The sequence below is a fragment of the Centruroides vittatus genome, unplaced genomic scaffold (assembly GCF_030686945.1).
Source record: "Centruroides vittatus isolate TY-2023 unplaced genomic scaffold, ASM3068694v2 contig_824, whole genome shotgun sequence".
Classification (NCBI taxonomy): Eukaryota; Metazoa; Arthropoda; class Arachnida; order Scorpiones; family Buthidae; genus Centruroides; species Centruroides vittatus.
In genome coordinates this window covers 1,471,080-1,496,021 of record NW_027122537.1, presented here as the reverse complement: position 1 = coordinate 1,496,021, position 24,942 = coordinate 1,471,080, and the positions used below count along the sequence as shown (strand labels likewise).

The following is a 24,942-nucleotide window of genomic DNA, read 5'->3' as shown; positions in this document are numbered from 1 at the left end:
ATTTGTTGTTTATATAGTGCCGAAAAAAGTTTTGTACTCTGTGTTGTTCATAAGAAAATACTAAACTTTCAGTTAGGTGAATATTCTAATTTTTTGTTTAGGACTTTAAATATTTGTACAATACAAATATTTAAGAAATAATAATACGGAAATTTTAACATTTGAATATTTTGTCTTATTTTTTGTAATTTGCATAAGATTTTTATATAGAAAAATTTCAAATTTTTTTTGTCAAAAAATTTATAACTCAAACAAGACATTTTTTTAAATTTAAATATCTATAAAGTATAGCAATTATTTTATAAATTAACAAAGAAAAAAATCATTAAAACAAAACATACAGATTCACTGTTGTCATATTTTTTCAGAGAATTCATGAACTCTAATTGTTTCTTTTCCTCTTCTAATTGGGCCACTGTTTGTTCAGATGCTTGTAATTTTTGCTGAGTATTTGCTAATTCATCTCTTAACCATGCATTCTCCTGACAAAGCCTTCGCACTTGGGCTCTTAATTTTTGTTTTTCTGCTTCAACAGTCTGTAAATGACCAGCTAAAGCCACCATTACCTGTAAAATATAACTTATTTTAAAATATTAATGTAAACAAATATTTAATTTTAAAAAATGTGCTTATACAGTCGAGTGCGCATAAGTTGACACCCGGATAACTCGACACCATCAGTTAAGTAGTCACTTTTCTGTGGTCCCGGCCAACTTACATAGGCATTAATGTTAAAAAACTCTGGTTTACTCAACACCATTTAACTCGTCACCACTGGATAAGTCGACATACTTTTGCTGTCCCACACTCTGATAAGTCATCACCCCTCCCGAAAAAATGAATTCACTCCGCATATGTGGTGCAAACTCTTTTTTTCATGAGGGGGGAGTCGATTTATTTATTAATATATAATTAATATATTTAATAATATAATAATATATTATTATTATTATTAATATATATATATATATATATATATACACATATTAATAAAAATGCCTTAACATTTTATGTATTTTTATGTATAAAATAATAACATAAACAAAAAGAAAATATACAATCTACATCAACGTCACACCAGAATCCAATTTTGCATTTTCTCATGCCAGAGGCATTAAGAATCCTTAGACGTTACTTGCCAACAATTGGCAATTGCAAAGATGATGTTTTAAAAGCGTTCATGATTGTTGAAAAAGAAAGTTGAGACAGTTAAGTGCTCAAAACAAACAACACTAAGCCAATTTTTCAGTTTTTCATCTACACAGTAATTGTAAATGGAGGACACAATGTATTGTAAGCCTATACTACTGTATAACGCACTACTGCATTTTATTAACTGTAGTTTTGTGGGTTTTTTTCCAACTCCACTTTAGTTGTCACATCGGATAACTCAACACATTTCCACTTCCCCTTGGGGTGTTGACTTATGTGGAGTCGACTGTAATTTTATAAGATAGGATACCAACCTTCCACAGATAAATCATAACTATAATTTGTAAAATCTTGTATGCTTTATACTTTCATTTCTTATATTTAACTTAATTAAATGAATAACAAACATTTTGAAAACAAATAATGTAAAACAATAACTTAATATACTATTTGGTATATTTTTTGATACTGCTTATTTTTGAGTATTTTTAAAGTTGTTGAAGTGCAGTGAGTGAAGTGAGCAAGCTTCCTTGACAGCAACTCAAATTGACCAATTGCTGAAAAACTGTGATTCAACTGATTTGAATGAAATTTTGCACATTAATAGAAGTAATAAAATAGTGTGTGTTCTATATGTTTCTTTAAAAGAAACATACAGAATGAGCAGCAGTCACTACACTAGCAATGTATGTTATAACAGACCCAACAGAGGTAGTCACAGTGGACTGAGTAAGAGCTAAAATAATACAAAAAATCCAGGACAAGAGAGATCTCAAATATGCAGAAGCATGGCAAATACACAGGAAGGATTAGTGATAAACTTCAGAGAGTCAAGTAAGGATGGAGAGCAGGCACAATATGAATATTTTTAGTATGGAAAAAAGGATGAACAGTTAAAGAAGTAGGCACAATGGTGGCCTTCTTTATATTAGCAGTTGTGTTAATGTATTTATGTATTTATTTACTTATTTGTTTTATTTGTTTATTTAGTTATTTATTCATGTATTATATGTATGTATAGTTTGTGTGTATATTGGTACAAATAATCAGTATAGATTGTAATTCTTTTTGTATGAGCCTGCAAAAATAAGAAAATTCAAATGTTTAAAAAGTTCCAAAACAAATTCCATCATAGAAATCAGAATCATTTGATTTTTCTGTTCCTGAGGAAGGCCATTCAAACTGGCCGAAAACATTTGGAAAAGTGAATAAAAAGGCTGCATTTTTAAAAGTTTTTGTGTCTAGGTTTGTGTATAGTTTTATGCATAATGTGGCATTTCCTACAAGTGTCATCTGTGAGTGTTGTTTCTTAAGATATGCTTATTATAGTTTTTTTTGTATTTATAACTTGATCTCATACAGACATTTCTGAATCCTTTTGTTTCTCCAAAATGGCATCTATGAGTCAGCCAACAGTTTGATGCAGTTCTGTAAATGTGGTTCTGGCTAAGATCATTAGAATGTCTACTTGGAGCGCTGAGCTCAAGATTACCTGTTGACGTCTGCATATTTTGTGTACTATGTTGCATCCAGATTGGTATTGTGCAGATAATAGCACCAGGTACTAGAAGCAAGCAGCTCACTCAGCATGACTACTACTACAGAAATGACTAAACTGACAGGCATGGTGGGAAATCAATCCAAATTCACCAACTAATATTCATGCGGTTGGGTCCAAATATGTTTGCTTCTGTTGTTGGGAAAAAAGTTTGGTTTCCATTTGACTGATTCACATGTTTTGTAGGAGGAAGGCTTGTAACAGGTCTATATTGTGTGGGAAAGCTTGGTATTGTTGTTTGTCATGTGTAATGTCCTGTGTAAAAAATTTTGGCATGTCTTGTGAATTGTTGACTGTGTTGTTGAAAATTTCTGGCTAGTTCCTAGTGCAGAGATGCAAATTTTTTGTACCAGAAATTGTAAATGTCTGCAAGTTGTGTTCTTTGTTTTGTATTTTGGATGTCATGTATGTTTATTTTGAATCATACCAAGTTGTTATTTTTATACCAATCAAGGTATGATTGGTTATTTTGCACATTTTCTTCTTCCTCTTTGATTCAGCATGTTTCATGTGTGTGTAAAATTAGACTGGATCAGTGAGAAGTCTGAGTTGTTTTTCTGTTGGTGTGCCATTGTTCTGTGACTATATAATGGGCTTGGTATATAGTTCTTGTCTGTAAAAAATATCTTATTGTTTGCAAATAATTTATTTTGTTTTCATAGCATATAGGTAATTGTTCATGCTGCGCTGTGTGCATGTTTTGATTTTCTGATCTCTTTCAATAAGTTTGATGTTATGTTGTTTTTTAGTATATTATGTCAGCCTGCTTAATTTGTAGTTTAATGCAATTTATTTGAGTTTCTAGTCTTCTATGCCAGATAGGCTCATGATTTGTCTGTGTTTTGAATGTGTCTGTGATTGTACATACTTTAAGACCATGATACATGACTACAGTGACTACATAAAAATAAACTGTTGTATTTATGTCTGAAAGTGTTAAATCTGGTTTAATGTGTTTTGGTATTGTGTATGTTTTAAACTAGTATATGATTTTCCCTAATTGTTTTAGTGTGTATTTTTGGTATATGTAGTCTTTGTGTATTGTCTAATCCTGTAAAGTTAGAAAATAATTCTTGGAAGAAATTTGTGAGTGTATTAATTAACCCTGTGTGTATGGTGTTACTAGTTGTAATTGCTGTGTTTATGTTTTCATTGGTGCATGTTATGCTAGGTATGTTCTTAGGAGTGATTGTTGTTGAAGTATTGTCAATGAGGGTCTGATCTTCCATGTTATCTATTCTGAAACTTGTTTAATTTTTTTTTCAAGCATTGTTTATGAAATAAGGTTGTTTTATATAATTGTTCTTTCCTGATCAACAGCTCTTTGCTCTAACAGTGAGATGTGGTAATTTTTGTGTGAATTTGTCATGGAAAATGTGGAAGCTATCAAAAAAATTAATATACTAAAAAACAAATGTCCTTGCATAAATTATCATAGTAAGTTAAATCACCTTATATAAAAACAGATGCCAGGCTGTACTTTTTAATAAAAAAAAATTACATGGCTTCCAGTCTACAGCCTCGTTTCTAGTTAATTGGTGCCTTTGTCTCTGAGCTTGTCATATTTGGTCTCAATTTTCATCTATCTAACTTCATTCAAAATTAACTCTTTAAACATGAAGTCAGCCAATGAAAAAGTTGTCTGACTGTTTTGTTATACAAGTTCCTTTGTAGCTTGAGGAGTAAAAACAATTTAGTCTCTAGCTACATAGTAAGAGAGTTTTCAGAGCTTAAAAAGTTAAGGAAGGAAGAACGGAAGCAAGAATCTATAGATCTCCAATTTGAAAATTGCAGCCCAATAAAAAGTATGCTGGCATATTTGACTCCATAATATTCAGGTATATTAAAATAATAAAAATGACATGCAAATTGGTTAATAATTCAGGATTGTAAAAAATATTTATAAGCTTGTTATCTTTTGATGAAGAGATACATGCAAATATACTTTAAAATGAAATCAAACAAACTCTGACTTACCTATTCCATAAATGCATATTCAATTTTTTGGGGTGAAATTTTTTCACTTTCATCTTTCTTCAGTATTTATTTATCATACATTTAATCAGAACTGTCAATGGACAATAGATTTTCACCCCCCAAATAACATAATTTACCCAAAAATACAATTAAAAATAAATAAAATTAACAAAGTAAAAAAATTTTTAAAGAAGAAATATACAAACTGATAAAAAGAAATAAAGATCATACATTACGTAGAAAGCATTGACATAAATGTTCGTATTTTGTAAAATCTAAATCATAAAAATTTTGACATGACAGAACCTATGAAATACTGATTAAGGACACAATTTACCCAAAAAATTTTCCAAATTTTCTGTCAGTCAATAAAAACTCTCCAATCTGAAAACACTGAGTGACATCGCATAAAAGTTACCTTCAGTTCTCAATGTAACTATCTGCTTTCCTATTCAAACTTGCCGTGCGACATCATGTCATTACAAAATATTGTGGTACACAGGACTCTTGTGACATAGAAGCTTGGCATTCTATTGTTTTTCCTGAAGTGTGCTTTGTGATTCAGCTTCACCTTAAATGTTGAAATAAGTGTACTACAATTTTTATCTACACTTTAATAAAAATATCAGAAAGAGGTGATTTTGGCACTGCAGAGTGACTCCTGTATATATCTTAGCTGTTGAGTATTGTATGTATTGAATATGCATTTATGGAATAGGTAAGTCATTGTAACTAGTACACATGTTCAATTTAACAAATTTAATTTTGTTGCCATTGGAATTCAAGGTAAATGAGATTTAAGTAATTAGATTCATGTCTTGTTTCTACTTTGGATAACTAAAATACGATTAATGATTTTGATTTATTAAAAAATAGCTTTAAATTCAAACAAAATTTAGACAGATTATTTATTGATAACATATCTATTATTTGAAATAAAGATCATACATTATGTAGAAAGCATTGGCATAAATGTTCATATTTTGTAAAATCTAAATCATAAAAATTTTGACATGACAGAACCTATGAAACACTGATTAAGGATTGTGATCAAATGTGTTATTTGGAATTATTCATTAAAAAGTTATTCCTATTTCTAAGTGACAGCTTAACATGTCACTTTTACTTTCCATTCTCCAAACTGATAAGGCTATCAGCACATGCATTAATTAGTAAGTAAAACTGGTGGCAATAATTGGAAGTGGCAAAAATATTTTAAACTAGAGAAATGGTGGGCAATTTTTTTTTAAATTTTCCAGAGCAATCTTTGTATATATGTGTATACATAATTATATAAATTGATTTCAATTAAATTTCTAAGTTTGATCTTATTTTTAGTTAATCAATCTATTAGGTTTATAATTAACAATTTTCTTACATGCAAAATATGAATTTGACAATAAGGAAAAAGTTGGTTTCATTTAGTTTCATTTGATGAAATAGAGTAATGTAACACATGGGTGGTCTGATGAAGAGGGATGTCTCTCAGGAGGACTTTCTATTGGAAACTAGCCTATTTAGAAGTATATAACATAAAAAAAATACCCAAAAAACACTATGAGAGCAGCTCACTAGTAAGACATGAACCCATGATCAACTAAAGTGTTCAGTGGTTTTATCCACTCACCCACTGGTAAGACCATAAAAAAAAATTTTTAAGGGAGGGAGGCACTGAAACTAACATTTGTATAAAACACACATTTTAAATATAAACTTTAAATTACCTGAGCTTCACCCAAACCAAGTTCAATGGAATCCAAATGTTTTTTAATGAGAGATGATTTCTCTTCCATCAAGTTGCTATCCCCTTTTTCTTGTTGAACAGCTTTTAAAGAGGAGAGAAGTCCATTAAGAATAGAAAGATGCTCATTTTTTAGAGCTTCTAATCCTTGGATAACAGTTTTAGTATTGGTAATAATTTCTTCTTGAGTCATTTGAGTCATTTTGCCTATTGATTCAATTTTCTTTCTGAAAATGAAATCAAAATTTTTTTCAATAAAATAATTTAAGAATCTGCATAGAAATATTAATAATTAAAATTCTATTAGTAGATTATCATCATAAATCCACTATTAAAGATATAAACTTTTATTCAACTGAAATCATTTTACTGAAAAACAAACAAATTAAAAGCAAAACTGTTCTCAATCAACATGCTTTGTGATCATTAATGAAATCCTTTTTAAGTATTTCACAAAAATGAAACTATATTCCCAAAATTAATTAATTCTGTTAAATAAATTAAATGATCAAAGATCCAGAAACAAGTTAAAAAAATAATGTTCCTGTACATTTACTAAAAGTAAAAAATGAAATTCAAACAAATGCAACATTTAACAAGACTAAATTAGCATAAAAGCACATCAGAACACATTACAGTAATAATAATAAAAAAATGTTTTTTAATTGCAAATTTTCCAAGGATGAACTAGCCACTGTAAACTGATTAACCTTTTAGTTTTTTTTTATATCAACTATTACCATTAATAGTCTGCCTCCCTTTGCTTCTTTAATCAATCATATCTTCTTTTCTAACAGATACTGGCATTACTCTTTAATCTTTAGGCTGATAGAATTGGATGAATTATTTTTCTTCTTTTTCATGCCATATCCAGTCATCCTGACTTTGGCAAGCACCTGGTGCAAGTTAATTAAGGATTAGTGTTGTGCCAAGATGAATTTGGGGGAAGTTAGTACCAGAGTGATAGTCCCCAGTACCAGCTCTGGAAAATGGTGTTATGCATGGGAAATAATGCTTCCGGGAAGTCTTTTAAGGGGAACTGGCCCCTATTCAGGCATTACAGACGTGGAGAAAACCCAGAAAACTCCTCGTGGCCAACTCATCTGAGCACAGCATAAACCCACGACCAAACTCCCAGTATTCCCTGAACACCAGGAGTTGGTCATGGCTTCCCAGTGGCGGTCCTGAATTTTTTTTTTATTAACAAAAACTTTGTCTTTCTCAGTTCATTTTTACATGATAATAAATTACATCTACTGATAAAATTATTATTGTACCAAAAATGATTTTCAAGCCAAAGTTAATCAGCTCTTGTTACTAATTCTCAACATTACATTCAGTACTCTGACTCAGTACCAAAATATTTCGTAAAGGTAACTTCCAAATCAAAAGATTCCTGGCCTTCCATCATTCTTTAAAATGCTCTAAAGCCAACTGCCAGAGTAGCTTGCCCAAGTTTATCTTCAATGTTAAAATACATAAATCAGAAGGGCCATTGTCCCTTATTGAGATACATCTACTGTACAGTACATGATCATATTTCCTTAAATGTAAAACTTACATTCAGGCTGCTTTGACAATGTAGACCAGACAATTCATACTTTCAAAGTTTTTGAATTTGAAATTTGCTGTTCTAGTAGTTTGAAGATCTTGATAGCTCAAACAAATTGATAAAACATTTTTGTCATGTGACAAACAGGCAGTCTGGACAAAGGAGAATGTGAAAAAGCTTATAATCGAGTATCAGTTAAGGTCTAATCTCAGAAACATGACTTCCAATTATTACAAGAGAAGTTCTGGAGTTGCTCACAGAATTGGTCGAGTATTTTCATTCTACATCAATGACATTAAAAAAAAATGTAAATATTTTGAGAACTTAGTATTTGACTGATATTTGAAAATTTCTAAATAATAATAATAATGATAATAAAAGAATCATCCAAAAAAGAAACTGGATGATGATAAAACTGAAACAGAATTAAAATATTTCAAATGATAAGGATGATAATTTTCAATTTAGAAAAAACAGGTTGATTGCATTGCAATGTAGCATTGACAATGACAACATATAAATTTAAGTGTTTCAACGGACATTTTATTATTAATTTTTTCCATGAAATATGAGTAAAATTAATGTAAAATATTTTTAAATACTTCTCTTATATATCTATTTTAAATTTTGTACTGGCAAATTCAATTTATGTAGTTTTCCCATGGATTCTAATTGGATTTTGTTAATTTAACACACTTCAAATATTTTATAGAGAAGGGTGTTAAAATACATTTGAAACACATTAACATTGAAAACAAATTGCTGGAGAAAAAGATGAAGTATGTTAATTATAAATTTTTTGACTGCTTAACCATGTGGAACAAAAACTCTGCATAAATGGGGTGAAATGCCCCCTCAACAATCAATGTGCTTCATGTAGAAGTGATTTAGAGATATCTTCAGGTTTTATCCCCTTGCATACCTTTTCAAATAAGCATAACTGAAACATCCTCAACTTTATGTAGTTCTTGTTGAGACTGGTTTCTTAGTGTGTCCAAAATACTTTCAAATCATCTGGCATAGTTTTTGATACTAATGCTTCTGTATGAAGGTTGCAATGAGGCTACATTGCATTTGAACTAACTTCAAATTTCATTACTTTAAATCAAAAAACTGCCAAATTTTTTCTGCATAGTTTAAACACATATCCTGATGCATTTCATTCAGTTCAGATCTTTCACTTATGCACATATAAAAATAATTGAAAATTTCCTTGTTAATACTCAAATAACTGGTTCACAACACACATTTTCATGTAGTTTGTTGTTCTATAAATGATACAAAAAGTCTGTCCCAGTTGCATATCTGAAATGATCAGAAGAGATCTTCTGAATAAAATAAATTTTATAAAAATGATACTTTTCTTATTTGAAGCATAGACTAAAATGAGATTAAATTTTCCTGAACATAATGAGGTCAAAAGATTTGTTACTTCAGATCTATGTTTAGCTTATTCTCTTATTATTTCAAATTTATCTAACACTAATTCAAAAGAACAAAGTTTTGCAATTAATTGCAGAGAGAAGATGACCTAAGAGAATTAAAAAGAAAGAATTTATTTGTATTAAATTCAGTTAAGCACAGAATCCATATCCATTGCAAAATAAATCTAAGGATAAATTTATTATATCAATCTAGCATCTATGAGAAATACATTAATTTAAACTACCTTGTAAATTTTGTAGTACATTATTCTTTTTCAAAAAATATATTACTGATATTAATAAGCTTATTTCATAAATTTGGTTATATTCTACCTGTTAGATTCAAACTTTATTTTATAAAACTTCTTAAAAATAAAACACACTTTCAATATATTTAGAAAAAATTAACCATTATCATCAAATAATAAGTATATTTTATCCCTTTACAACATCTTGATGGCAATACTCCAGCCAACTACATTGATACTACATGAAAATTTAACTTATAGTTTAAACACCATCAAATCAGTTTTAAAAGAATGTTTTATTATTTTATGGAATAGCTCCAAATTATTAGCTTCCTGCTCTGAATCAAAGAGTATATTTTCTTAAACAATGCTAATATATCAGAACAATCCTTGCTATCAATCATTAACAACACAATCATTAACAAGATTAGTGAATGTGACTTAAAAAGCCTTAGTATCTCAACTATTTTACTTTTAATTAGTATTTTTACAATATATTAATTCATATTTTTTTTTATTTTTATTCATCATCTAATTTATTAAAAATTTTATTGCTTACATAAGAATTTACAGTATTGCATTTTTAATTTAAAAAGTTCTTATTTCATTTCACACTCAAGAATTCAGTTTTATTTTCTCCTGATGACATTGAAAATATATGAATTAAAACTACTTGGAAATTAAGTTTTTATCTCATTTTTCAATTTTTTATATTTCTAATGACAAAAGATATTTATAAAACTATCATTCTAATATCAATATAAAGCTGAAGACCAAATTATAATGAACCAAACTAATATGTTTTTATCATTTCATACCTCTTATACTTTCATTATCAGACTAAAGAAGCAATGACTCATATATGTGAAGTATTTAATTCCCCTCAAATTGTGTTTTTTTTTTTTTTATTCAATGCAAAAAATTTAAACTTAAATGTTTAATGATTAAAATTTTTAAGAGTTTAAAATTATAATTCTTAATAATTTTACACTTAATCATAACAGATGAGCATCATATTAGCATCATAAATGAACCAAGAATTTACTGAGAAAGAAAACTTTCATTATCAAAAAATAGTAAAAAATTTAGGTAGGTTATTTTAATAATAATTGCTTATGTTAATGAGTTTTTTTCTCAGTTAATTGATAAAATAATCTTATAGGCCCTATTGACTATCAACTGTACACACACACATGTATCTAGAAATATCTTACTAATTAAAAATTCACTGTGTGAATAATAGATTTTAAAATGGATCAAAAGTTACATATTAGAATTTTCTGCATATAAGCAAAAAGTCAAAGAAAGCCTAATAATTTACAAACTTATCAAGTTGTTAATAATAGCATGATACTGCTATGCTTACATCTGTTGAGACTGAGCTAATGGTACAGTACATACACAGTTTCTGTGACATATTAACAAGCCAATATTACAACAATGTATAAAACAAAAAATTGACACTGAAGATCTGAATATTAGTAAACAATACCAAAACAGCAAAAGGAATTTAAATGTTTAACATTCTCAATCTCTAGTAGATAGTCGTCACAACAATGGAAAGAATATTTTGACTTAAAGAATAATTTTACATAAAAAGTATATCAATAGTAGTAAAATACTATTGACTTACCTTTTTATGTAAAATTATTTTTCAAGTCATTTCTTCAAGATATAATTTTTAATTAAAAAGGAACAACTAGCATCTTTCAACTATTTTTTAAAATTTTATGGACTCCTATGGGAAATCTGTAACATACTGATTGAGAACCACTGCAGTAAATACCTTTTCATGATGAAAAAACTAATTTGATACAAATTCTAAACAATTCTTTAAAAAAGTGCAAAACATGTTAATTGGATTATATTAGGAAGCTAACAATATAAAGTAAGCAGGCCTATTTGAACATTGCTTTTATTCAATTCTTGCTTAAATAATCTTAACCAACCAATAAGCATTCATCATCATGCTTTATACTGTAACTAGCTGACCTGGCCACACATTGTTGTGGCTCAAAATATATCTATTATAAATGTATAACATTTCCCCCGTGGGGGGAATATCAAAAAATCCCTTTTTAGTGTATATTCTGTTGACGTACCCTATTAGAACGCAATTAAAAACGCAAAAAACCGCACGTAAAATAGTATAAATAGAAGCCGAGTTCTTCACAGTAAGCCTTAATCCTGTTCCTCTCCCCCCAGTAGGGGGAATTTCGACATGTATATTATATAAAAACACGTGCGTATTCGAATGCAACGTTGTGTCAAAATTTCAAAGGAATCGGTAGGAACAAATGAACGTTATATTTTATTTATATAGATAGATAGAAAAGATCTGCTTTAGTTCATTCTCACAGAAAAGCAAACTTAGGTCGTTGGAAGTTAGCGCCATCTGTTGGACATAAAAGCCTTAATCCATATATAAATATATTTCTGAAAGGGGGGAAATGGTGGTCTTCACATATGCCAGAAACCTTCGCGGGAGTGTATTAAACAACTTCCCGAAGTTTCATGGCAATCGGATAAATGGTGTGGTAATGCATGAAGGACAAACACACACAGACATACATTCGTTTTTATATATATAGATTGTATGTATGCTTCCTTTTCAAATTGAGTCACAAAGTTAAAATATTATCTTCCAACAATGATTACAGTTCAATCTGTTTTCTAATGAAATGAAATCATTTTTCCCACCAACCCATGAATCCACTCAAATCATCCAATTCTTTGCCAGGCAGATGAGCTTAAACTAACAGAAAGACAATCTTTCAGAAATTTCTCACATCTCAAATCAAAGTTCTATAATAATCTTTAAACAGATGATAATATTTAATAGCCAAAGCTGCTAGATTTTTTCCTAGGTTTTTTCAAATTCAGTAGAAATTAACTTATAAATGAATTTAATGCTAAATATACTTACCTCTGACATGTGTCATGAAAATTTTTATACTTAATCATCAATAATACTTTTTAAATATAAAGTATGTTTACTCAAACATTTTTCATCCCGTACCAATTTGACTCTTTAGTTCTAAAATGATTTAAAACAAATTTAAACAAAATGGTTGCTACAGTAACAACATAAAAAACACCTGTATGTAAGCTGAAACAAATTTAGCTTGAACAACTTTATTTGTTTGTTATTTTGTAACTTAAAAATTAAATCTAATTACATAACATGTATAGATGAAACTAATAACAAAATAAATTATTAACATAACTATACGCATAATGTGAAGTAAAATGGTATCTTGAATTCCATTTAACAGTAGAAACTTTAAAAGTTTAACAAGCATTTAAAAATTTTTTTTTAAGTTTTAGTATCATTAATAAAATCTTAACAATTAATCTGAACAAAACAAGATATAAAAATTTACATAAAATCAATACTACAATTCCTGAGATTTTGTAATTCATTTTTAGGATATGGAAGTTGGCATGTCATATATAAATTTTGGTTTTTAAATAAATCTATAGTCACATAGAAGAAATGAACAACTAAAAATTACAATTTTTCTATTTTTCCTTCTCTTTCTATTTTTCAGTTTTTTTTCTCCTTTAAATTTTTATTCATTGCTTCTTCACTAGTTCTTGTAAAAATCTTACACAATGGTTTTATTATATAATAGGTAACTTCTCTGGAAATCAGAATGCTATAGATTTTATATCTACTGTACAAGTCTTAACATTGAGTATAATCATATGAATAATTCTTCGTAATTAAAAATATTGTTCTACTGGATTCACAAGTCTAATACTTAAGATATTAGACCAGCATTAATGATCATATTTAAAAATCTCAATAAATATATACTGTAGGCCTAGTATTCACTCTGAATCACTTCAAAATTTTAATCATTTGTTATTCTCAAAATTGGAAACATTTATATTCTGAAATAATTTATCAAAGTATTGCTTTCTTGTCACTGCAATACAAACACAATTTTTAACTTGAAGTAAATTGCATTCTTTACAACAGTAGTTCTCAACCTTTTGGACTGAGAGAACACTATTATTAAATAAGCAATTTTTATTGACTGAAAGTTTATTGGAATTAACCAGTGATTGCTAGTGCAACAACTAGTGAGACAATCGAATTGGTTACACATTTTGACATCAACTGAAACTAACTCTGTGATCATGGAGTTACTTTTAGTTGAAGACAAAATATGCATAAGAATACAATCAAACCTCTGGTCATGTTGGCATATGATTCTCCACACACACACTTCAGTTGTCCACTGATCTTTTTTCTTTTTTAAGACTATTATATGTTCTTGCTTTACTTTCTAAGTTTTTCATAAAGCACTCTTTGCATGCAATTTGCTATTTTTTGACCAACTAGCCTACATCTACTACATAAATTAATCTATTCTACATATCTGAACAGGATTGTACCACATAACATGCTAAAGGGATCATAGGCTCCAATGCAAGAGTTATTTATAGGGCCCTGTGAATAAAATAACACTGCATTTTCTGCATATGAGTTGTACAAACTTCTGTAATAGTTCATAATAAACAGAACAACAATATAATATAATATTTTATTTTAAAAATTTAAAAATTTGCTGTTTTAATATTTTAATTCATGTGATGGTGTACACCTGGAAAGGTTTCTTAAGCTATGTCTACATAACAGTGTTGCAGACAGTGTTTTGTTACCTCATTATGAACATCTCAGTCCATATCAATTTTGCAAACAGAGAATCATTTTGATGTATGTTGTTTTGTGCCACGCACTGCAATATTTCATTACCATTTCAAGTTGCATTTGATCAAACTATTTTGTCTAGTAATCACAGTTGACTGCAGCTGCTTAAAGTGAGTCCATGCCTATGTTCCTCTGAGATGTGCTTCATACTGTGTCATCCTCTGATATTACATTTAAAAACTGATATGCAATGGATCAGTAGTGAACAGTTACACAAATCTTTAAGTGATGTCAGACGACATGCCACAGAATCTTTCACTCCATCCAAACTGGTTTATCAAGTGGTAACAATACATTGTTTGCAGTGTTGTTATATAGATGTAGATATAATGTAACTTTAAAGCAGTAGTCCTTTAAGAACCACTAAGATAAAAAAAAAATTTAAATACCAGGCCCTATACATTATATATTTTATCATAATGCTAAATTACCCATCTGTCTTTTCTAATTAAATACTTGTTTACCTATTAATTAATGAATTAAAATAAAAATTATATTACTGTATTTATGAAACTTTAGCAAATAGGCCTATTAAATTTTAATAATTTAATTTTTTCTTTTTAATTGATAAATACTTATTTCTATTGAAAATTATTTTCATTCAAAGGCTAAGCTAGTAATTTGATGTTCTGGAGAAAAAGAAAATGAGTTATGGCAATTTCTTATTTTAAAAAAAATATAAAACTTGAGATTTTTTTTATGGTATCTGAATTATATCTTCTGTTGTAATTAAATTTCTAAAATAAATGTTTGAAAAGTTTGCTATAAAGATATTTGAAATATTTAAAACTTTAATATTTAAAAAATTTAATTACATCAAATTATATAATTAAACTATAACAACAAATTAAAATAACCTAAACCTTTGACTTTATTAATAGTGGATTCTGGAAAGTTTGTTTATTTCTAATAGAAATTTTACATCTACTGTTCTGATATAACCACTCTGAAAGTCATTTAATAATTTCATTAGTAGTAGTAGTAGTAGTAGTAGTAGTAGTAGTAGCCCTATATCTTACTGAAAAGATTACAGTAATTATTGTGTTTTGAAACTAACTTTGAATGGATATAATAAGCAATTACAATGAATGACAAAGTACTGTACATTTTAGACATTTAATATCTTATGAATATCAAGAAAATACTCATGCTTGAGGAATGAAGAAAAATATACTATATTTAAAACTTTATATCCTTATTACAACAGACATTTTAGGAGACCAAATAAATCCTTATTAAAAGATATGTTTTCAAATCTTTCATCTATAACAGAACTGAATAATTCAGAGTTTAAACTTGTGGTTACAATAACAGTGGCTAAATACACCATGAATATTATGAATCTTTTTATCATCATAATCATTAACAAAACATTTCTAATAAAAAACATTGTTGATTTGTCAGACTAATTTTTTAGTTTAAAGAGAGGTTGTATCTGACTTTTTTCCGTTTACATATTATGAAATATAGATTAAATTCTCTTATAGTTATAAATCTTTAATATGCCAAGAAATTAGCAAATATCAAACTATGCAAATGAAATACTTAAAAAATGTTTATTTTTAATTTATTATTACATTTGATCTGTAGCATTTGTACAATTCAGTGTTTTGTTACCCAATCATAATTAATATTTATTCAAATGCAAATCTTGAAAGTTAATCACCAGAAAAAAGCTATTTTATGATATAAAAACTATAATCATAGCTATTTTAACGTCTAAATATCTGAATACACAAAAGAATAAATAAAGCAATACAAATAATTATATTATTAGCAAACTTATTTTAACTGGTTTTTAAAAAAGCACTAGCAGTTTATGAATTAAGCATGTTTATCAACAAGAAAAGTATGGTTTAATGTAATCAAGGAATATATTAATAAAATATTTAAATTTAAAAAAATATATAGGAATTACATTTTATTAATCCAATACTGAAAATTAACCATACAGATGAAAAACTAAACTTACAATCTATAGGATTTAATAGCTTCAGACATCCTCATGGGAACTGGATTCTTTATTTAAATGTTTCTTTTACAAGTAATTACGACAAAATACAAATAAAACGATTGACGAAACACTTTCACATCGAAAGTAAAGCAACTCTCCTCACATAAGGGTGGAGGGATGACACACCACACCGCATTGCAGCAAGTCTAGACGGAGCCTGCATTAAGTTGACAGGCGACTTTGTTCGACTATCGCACCGTTTACTAACTAAATACGATGGATAAAGTATTAAGATGTGAGGAATCGAGGAATAACAAAGTTGTATAGAAACGATAGCGCTCACGGCTTTAACGAAAAGGTGACAAATGGAATGCGCATGCGAATGATGCCGACAAGGATCGATAATAGATGGGAAATCATGAAATACTATCGATCTAGGAAGGTCAGGGTAACAAAGACAATGCTTTCTTTCTGAAATCTCATTATATAATAATCAATAACAGGAATTTCTGGAAATACATCTTTAAGAACCAATGCAAATATGAGCGTCAATATCACTACAGAAAGGCGATATAAAATTTCATTTTTACCTCATATCATATTCGTATTTCGAAAATTTTCTTTGTTCTTTAAAGCTTTAACGAGCGAACCGATCGACTACATATTTCAAACTTAAGAAATTTCCTCTCATTCTCTCCTCTATGAGACGTAATAAGATACCGGATGCTGTCACCCGAAAGGATCCCAAACGAGTGGTTCAGTTGTAAAATTTTATTACGCCAATTTTTTAAAAGAAAAATAAACTATTTATCACTTAAATTCGAACACTTAAACAGATAAAATAAAATATGTACTACTGTCATTACATTAGCATCGAAACGAATTTAACACAGCTCAAAAATTCCGACAATAGAATTCCTTACGTAGGTGGAAGTATGATAATTATCTGATGTGTCTCACCTGTGCTTTATTAGTTACCGAACTAACTAATGGTGAAGGAATGTATATAGTTATTCTTCAACAATGCATCTCCGAGAGGTGAGTAGATTAAAACTAGGTAAAATAATTCGAGTTTCAGCTTGTGAAAAACCTCCTTGCGGAAAAAAAAATCCGAAAAAGTTTCAATGCACTATTTACTCCCAAGACGTGAGTCATAGCAGTCAGGTCAAAGCAATGCATGAATACCGAAGCCACGTCATACGAATTAATATTGTGCGCTATTTCGTGATTTGAATTTCCGATTACAATTGAAATAAACGAACTAGTTATGATTTATACAAGGTCGGCAACTTCTTGATTTAATGTCTCTCGCTTTCAAGAGCCATTTGTAGTTTTAAGATGGTTTAAAAAAATTAGCACACGACGTATTAATAAGAGGAAACTATTTGAATTACAAAACAACTAAATTTGCTTCTCTAAAAACACGAATTCGTAGGTTTTAAGACTAATCGATAAAACTGTATTATAAATTATAAAATCGAGAAATGTTCGTGTACTAAGTCTAAGAATCAAAAACAATGTATCCGTAGGATTGATCACTATGAAAATTATGACTCAAAAGAAACTAATTCTAAAGAAATCCAGCAATTAAATATAGTTATTAGTAATTGTTAATCGTTTTTCTATTCAACAACAAAAAATCAAAATAATAATTACTAATTAACATATTCTCCATCTCAAAACGAAATCCATTAACTAATCGTCAAAATTAACATAGTCCTTACATTAAAATATACGGATTATGTTAATTTTGACGATAAATTAATGGAATTATGTTGAACCTTTGATAAAAATTCCAAGAAATTAATTTTTCTTGGAATTGGATTTTCTCATCGACTTTTCTAATTTGCATCTCAAACTAAATTGACAGATTATGATTGAAGTATACCGATATATTGCGTAATCTAGTCAAAATGACTTATATAAATTTATTTATAAAATCGATAAATTATAATAATAATTTTAAAAAAATACAGCAGACCCTCGATCTATCGGACCCTGATTTAACAGATAAAGTTCTGTCGAAAAAGAAAAAAAATCTACAACTTTTTTCGCGAATAGCGACCAAGCTAAAAGATTGGTCAATGAATCAATGAGTGTAAATTACTCTATTCACATATTTTATTCATACTTATACATTACAATAACATTTTAATAGATTCTGTTAGTTTTTAAGACAATCGATTTAATGGACTTTCGGCAATAATGGGCATTCCTTCTCCCAATTGGTCCGTTAAATCGAGGGCCTACTGTATTCTATTTCATTGCGGAGACATCGTGGGATGCTGGAATTGTTAACTAAAGTGGAAGTTGATTTATTTTTATCACAAATAACAGTAATAACAACGTGCAATATACAGAATGATAATGTGAGAGAAGTGATAAATATATCCCATCAGCACTGTTAATTACAATATATTATTTCTTACATAAAAACAACAAATTACAACGGGAATCAAAATTATTATTTTGACTACTGGACATGATTAATAATGACTATTTTTATTAACTGTAATCTTTACATTCCGATATATAAAATAACTTATATTCAAAACACAATTTTACTTTAAAATTATCGTTTATAGCAGGGGGGAAAACCTTAATATGTTAGTGGGTAGAAAATAATCTCTGAATTTAGCTATTTATTATATGATTCAAACTATTAAAATGCATTCTGACATTTCACTGATCTTGCACTATTTACGACGAGTGATAAAAATTTTGATTCAAATACTCTAAATATATAAAATGATTTAAAAGAAAAATATTTAATTAAATTTGAGAGAAAACAATAATTATTCATTTGGAATTGCGGAAAAAATATATTTAAAAACTTCGAATTGATTACGTATTAAAATTAGTTGCTAAATTAGATAATTATCAGTCTCTGTATTTTATAAAAATACTTGTACATTTTATACGAAACTTTAAATTTCGAATTCTGAGAAATGCAGTTTTAGAAATTACACAGTAGTTATCCGATATATTTATTATGTAACGCGTAGTAAAATATAAGAATTAAATTTTGATTATCTAATTCTGGTAATCATTATCATCAGGAAGGAAAATGAGGACGATATTAATTTTAGCAACCGTGACTCAATATACACAGCCTTGCTTCTTATGCGAGATCATTCGCAACTGATCTAATCTGGTCTAAACGCGCCGTATATACTTTAACTGTTGCAAAATACAGTAGAATGATTTATCAGATTCAGATAGGAAAACTTTGACAATCTTTTGATATTCGATTTACGAACATAACGTTGAATTCATTTTAAAATTAGAACGATTCAATACCGGTAATTAACCATTCGGTCTAAATTAACAAGCATATTTAATAATAATTATTAAACATGCTCATTAATTGGTTGGCAAATCGAATGGTCAATTCATAAATGATAAATAAATGGAAATTTTTTTTTTGATAAATGTTTTATCAAAAAAAAATCAAAATTTGTAAATAATAATTTAGTATTGTTAAAAAGAAAAACGATGTTTTCCTAAATAATTTATTAAAAAAAAATGAAAATTTTTTCGCAATAAGTAAATTGTCCATAAATTGAATTTAATGATTATAATTTGTTAAATGAAAATAAAACAATCTGTTTACCTACCTTTATGTAAACCTTTTTAGAGGTATTTTTTTTTTACCATCATCGTGAATAAAATACAGATATCCCTCCTACAACATGGCACTTCTACCAGTTCAAATCGAATACGGTTTCGCACTAACGTGGTTCGAAAATTGGGAATATCCCCCGTACAACACTGTTTCCAGTTTCACTCTAACCCAGGTGTTTGAAAATCCTCCATACAAAATTTCATAATTTTTAAGTGTTCTGTTATTCGATATTTTTTTAATCCAAGTAAGCATGCACGTTGTCTCAAAGTTGCTCACGGATTTTAGAATATTGGAATTTTCTATTTGCTTTGTACCTTTTGTTAGGTTTACTTTAATGAAAACTGATAGCTAGGACAAGGAAGAAAAAACTTGCACTTTCAGACTTTAGGTCCTTAAGACTGTCAATGTGTTTTGTTTTGACACATTAATCTTCATATTTAGTAAAATTTATTTAAAAATTTTTAACTACAGGTAAGAAATCATTTGTAAAAATGATGAACCAAATACAGCGGTATCTCAGATCTCAGTATTCGAACACAAATTCTGGAAAAAAAAATCTCTCTTGGTACTTGACCAAACAAATGCCACCTTCTAGAACACATTTTTATTTTGTCATCCATAAATTATGATAAAATAAAAAAATGAAGAGTTGCTGATATTTCTGATCAAGATCAACAAAAAAACTCAGATAATACTTTGTAAAAAGAAAATACATGGTTTAACTAAAAATTATTATTAATGCATAATAAGTACTTTTAATTGCGATTGTTAATTATCCATTGCTTCAATAAATGTTTTTTTTAATAACAAAAAAGAATAGTATAGTTTTGCTAACTTTTGTAACCTAACCCTATGTTTTGCATTAGTCCTTTGTTTCATATAGCATGGATTTGCATAACACGACACTTTTTCAAAGCGTAACTACTGTGTTATACGAGGGATACCTGTAATTATTCTTCATAGAGGATAAAATAAGTTATTTAAAAAGTTGATGAATAAAATAAACTGTTTTTTTATAAAAGGAAATAGCAACTTCAATTACTAATTTTTTTTCATAAATTTGATATTTCAAAAGAGATGTCCAATTTAATTGTTAGAATTGACCATATTAAACAATCTGCAAACTTCTGATTTTTGACAATTAATTAATTAAGAAAAAAAACTAATATCCATTCAAATGAATGAAAACTATTATAATTTTCTATTTAATTAAAAATAATAACATACAAAGAAACTAAAAATGTAATCAATGTCCTTAAAAAGGAAATTTTAAAAAATCTATTAAATGTTAAAACCTTCAAAGTTTCAGAATAGAAAATCTGCCAAGCAACCTTATAAATCACAAATTTTAATTAAATTATCATAGCAATAAGAAATTTTGTCAATTTATAACTTGTTAAAACAGTAATATCAGCTGTAACTAGTTTGATTTTCAAACAAACATAGTAACAAATATATTTCTTTTAATATTTATTCTGCCATTACTCTAGAATTTAAGTTTGTTCATCTAGCACAGCGGTTCCCAACCTTTTTTTGACCAGGGACCACTTTGATTTCATTGTTGTTAGCAGGGACCACAAGGTTTAAGAAAAATAAACTGTCAATCTAAAAATAAACTTTAATCAAAACTTTTAACATACATAATCATTAAACTCAAGAGTAACATGCTTTAACAGTACTATTATAATAGAAAACAACATTTTTAGTAAAAATTAAATTTAGTTTGTATCAATGTGGGAATAATAATTTAAAATGAATAAAAGTTTTAAATCTTTCACGGACCATATTTTAGCTCTTGCGGACCACTGGTTGGGAACCGCTGATCTAGCACCTATCGAATCAGTAGTGTTGGATTGTTGATAATGCTGGATTACCACGCATTTTTGTACTTTTCAAAACACTTGATAAGTTACCGTATTTTACGGACTATAAGACGCTAGGGACTATAAGACGCACCTTAATTTTTAAGCAATTTTTTAAAAAAAATACCTATAAGACGCTATGGACTATAAGACGCACCTGAATTTTGGAGGCAATTTTTCGAAGAAAAAAGTGCGTCTTATAGTCCGTAAAATACGGTATATGCAGTCTGAATTTGCAGACATTGCTGTACATTTTGTATCAGTACATCATGTTATTTCTTTATCATCATTGTTTACTATATGCTCCTAATCTGTTTTACACACATACTTTAATCAATCTAATGAAAATACAGTGCATGACTATATCAATACCCAATGAGCTAGCATGACTATATTGTGTTAAGATTGAAAAACCTGCAAAAAACATTCTTGAATATGTTATTGCACAAAATCAACTTTCACAATGATTCGTGTACAGTACATTTAATATTTATTTTCCAGACAAATACTGTGTTTCCTCTGTTTTTTAATATACCACTCCAAACAGATTCATATTCACAGAATATTAACATGCCAGATTATCATCGGACAATTATGATTATTGAGTCCCTCATTAGCAAACTTTTACAGTAGTAGTTAGTTAATCTTTTGCTGACAATTTTTATTTATACATTTAATTATGTAAGTATACTTAAATATAATCTGTATCATTAGAATAGGGCTAGTTTAGTTAAATAGTATAAAACTATTTAACTAAATGAATAAATAATGTTTTGACTTCTTAAATTTTCTTAAGTGATATATATTTGACTTATAAAATTATAATTAAAAAAGTATAGCATTTAGATACAATCAAATGTAACTCACTTTTAATATGTTAATTTCCAGCTTAAACTGAAATATTTATATTAAGAAATAATTTTATATTAATAATATTCATAACTAATATTATGAACTTAAAATATTTTTGACATTTTTTTTATAGTGTTAAGATTTTCGTTATTTTTTTTAATCAATATATCATATAATTAAGATTATTATTAAAAGAACAAAAATAAAAAACTTCTCATTATAAAAACATTCAATATATTTTTTACTATGAGAATATAACTGTAATCTATTTATAAATTTGGTAAGCCTCAAATTCTGTCCAGCTTTGTTTCAGAGTACAAGCAAGGCTCAGGTATCAAATTAAAGCTCTCACCACATAGATGATGCCAATGAAGAAAAATTTGAGAAAGGTGCAATAGTTCAAGTGTGGTGGAGTGGCAAACATACAATGTTAAGTCTATGGGTACAAACATGTCTGGCACTTGCACTTCATCTAGCAATTAATTTTTTGTAACCATTAGAACAAGCCATCCTGAATTTCTGATTTTTTCTCATAATTACACATTAATTAAAAGACTTTTTGCATTATTTTTTTTAACATTAATAAATTTAAACATTTGCACTATCTACTTAAATAATAAAATTAAGATATCGTTATTTTTGAACTAAACTATTTTAATGTTTTAGAATCTGTAAAAAAAAAAGTGTGTTAGTAAATAAATGCATGAAACCATTGATTTCAACAGATTCCTGCTAGTACCTTTTATTCTGATATGTTTCACAAAAATTGAAATTTGATTCACTGCTAACAATTTAAACATTCAAAATTTGAAAATTTAGAAAATAATAAACAGTTTAAAAAAAAAGTGACTGGATAGAGATTTTACTACTATAACTTTTTCTTACTTTTTTTTTAAAGATTTAAAAATTATAAAATTTAATTAAACTTAGGTTTTCTTAAAATATACAATTATTTCTGCTTTTCAATTTAACAAAGATAAAAATATTTATTTAAAATTCATTAAATCAAGTCACACTACTAAGAATTACAGTACATTTTTTATAAAAATAATATTTATAATTACTTTTTCATATGAAACAGTTGATCACTACAGCAATATCTGAAAGGATGAAAGATAAATGGAAGTCATTAAAAAAAAAACACTTATATCAATGGTGATTTAGGCTACTTAATTAATGTAACAATATGCAAACATTTTTATTATGTAGTTAAAAATAATCATTATACACATTGCAAGAACAAAATTTTAAATTTGATAAATTACTAAAAATTAACTTCACTGATGTTTAAAATAGTTTATCAATTATTATTGGGTTCTTAGGAAAATAATTTCGTTTTTTCCATAGAAAAATAAATGCAATATTCTTATAATAAATAAATATTTTATTGAATTATATATTGACCATTTCGGTCAAATACCTGTTGCCTTTGTTCTGATAGTAGCATGATTTCAAATTCATAAAAATTTTGATCGTTGTTTACAAAAAACTGATCCAAGTGATTTTTGACATTGTCATTTCAAGTAAATGTCTTACAGTTAAAAAAAATTTGTATAGACCAGAACAAGTAATAATCTGTGTGCGCCCAATCTGGCAAATATGGTTGGTGTGATAACACATCCCATCTAAGCTATAACAGTTTCTGACCAGTTACCAAACTTGTGTGAAATTTGGCATTATCATGGTAAAACACTACATTGTCTTTGTTTGTTGATCAATTCTGGCCTTTTCTGTTTGATGATATTACTCAGTTTGTTTACTCGATGGCAGTACACTTTTGAATCAATTGTTAAATTGTCTGGTAAAAGCTCAAAAACAAATTTCTTTAAAATCCAACCATAGAGAGCATCTCTCGTTAATAACATGTGGAACCCATATATCAAGCTTTGAAACGAAACCAATTCGTTTTAAGTCATAATAAACGGTTCAATTTAACAGATTTAATCTCTTAGTGATTTCACGTGTTGTTACACGGCAGATTGCTTCAATCAGTACCTTTATTTTGTTTTCATTGGCTTCAAATGGCCATCCAGAATGTGGTGTATCTTCGATATTAAAATTGCCAGAACACAATTTTGTAAACCAGTTTTGGCACTGTTTTTCTCTCAACACATCTTCTCCAAACATGTACCACAAGTTTTTTCTTGTTTGAACAGCATTTTGATTTTTTAGTTATAAAAAAGCAAAGTGTACCGAAAATGATGCTTTCGATTTTCCATATTTGATGTGTCACCAAAAAAAACAATTGTACAGAATCAAACAAAATTTTTTACAAAT

At 28.0% G+C, this 24,942-nt stretch overlaps 1 protein-coding gene across 4 annotated transcripts in view; it reads right to left on the bottom strand.

The window, feature by feature from the left end:
• Klc (kinesin light chain) overlaps positions 1–24,942 on the bottom strand; it is an 82,117-nt gene that overhangs the window by 46,361 nt on the left and 10,814 nt on the right. The window contains exons 1-3 of one of the 4 annotated variants that reach the window (XM_067278864.1): positions 17,287–17,449; positions 6,412–6,655; positions 342–566 (exon numbers count right to left, since the gene is read on the bottom strand). In XM_067278864.1, the coding sequence (XP_067134965.1) occupies positions 342–566; positions 6,412–6,630 (444 nt within the window). In that variant the 5' untranslated portion in view covers positions 6,631–6,655; positions 17,287–17,449. Of the gene's footprint in view, positions 1–341; positions 567–6,411; positions 6,656–16,344; positions 16,778–17,286; positions 17,450–24,942 lie in introns of those variants that run through there. The other 3 variants (XM_067278862.1, XM_067278865.1, XM_067278863.1) reach the window with 3 other exon arrangements.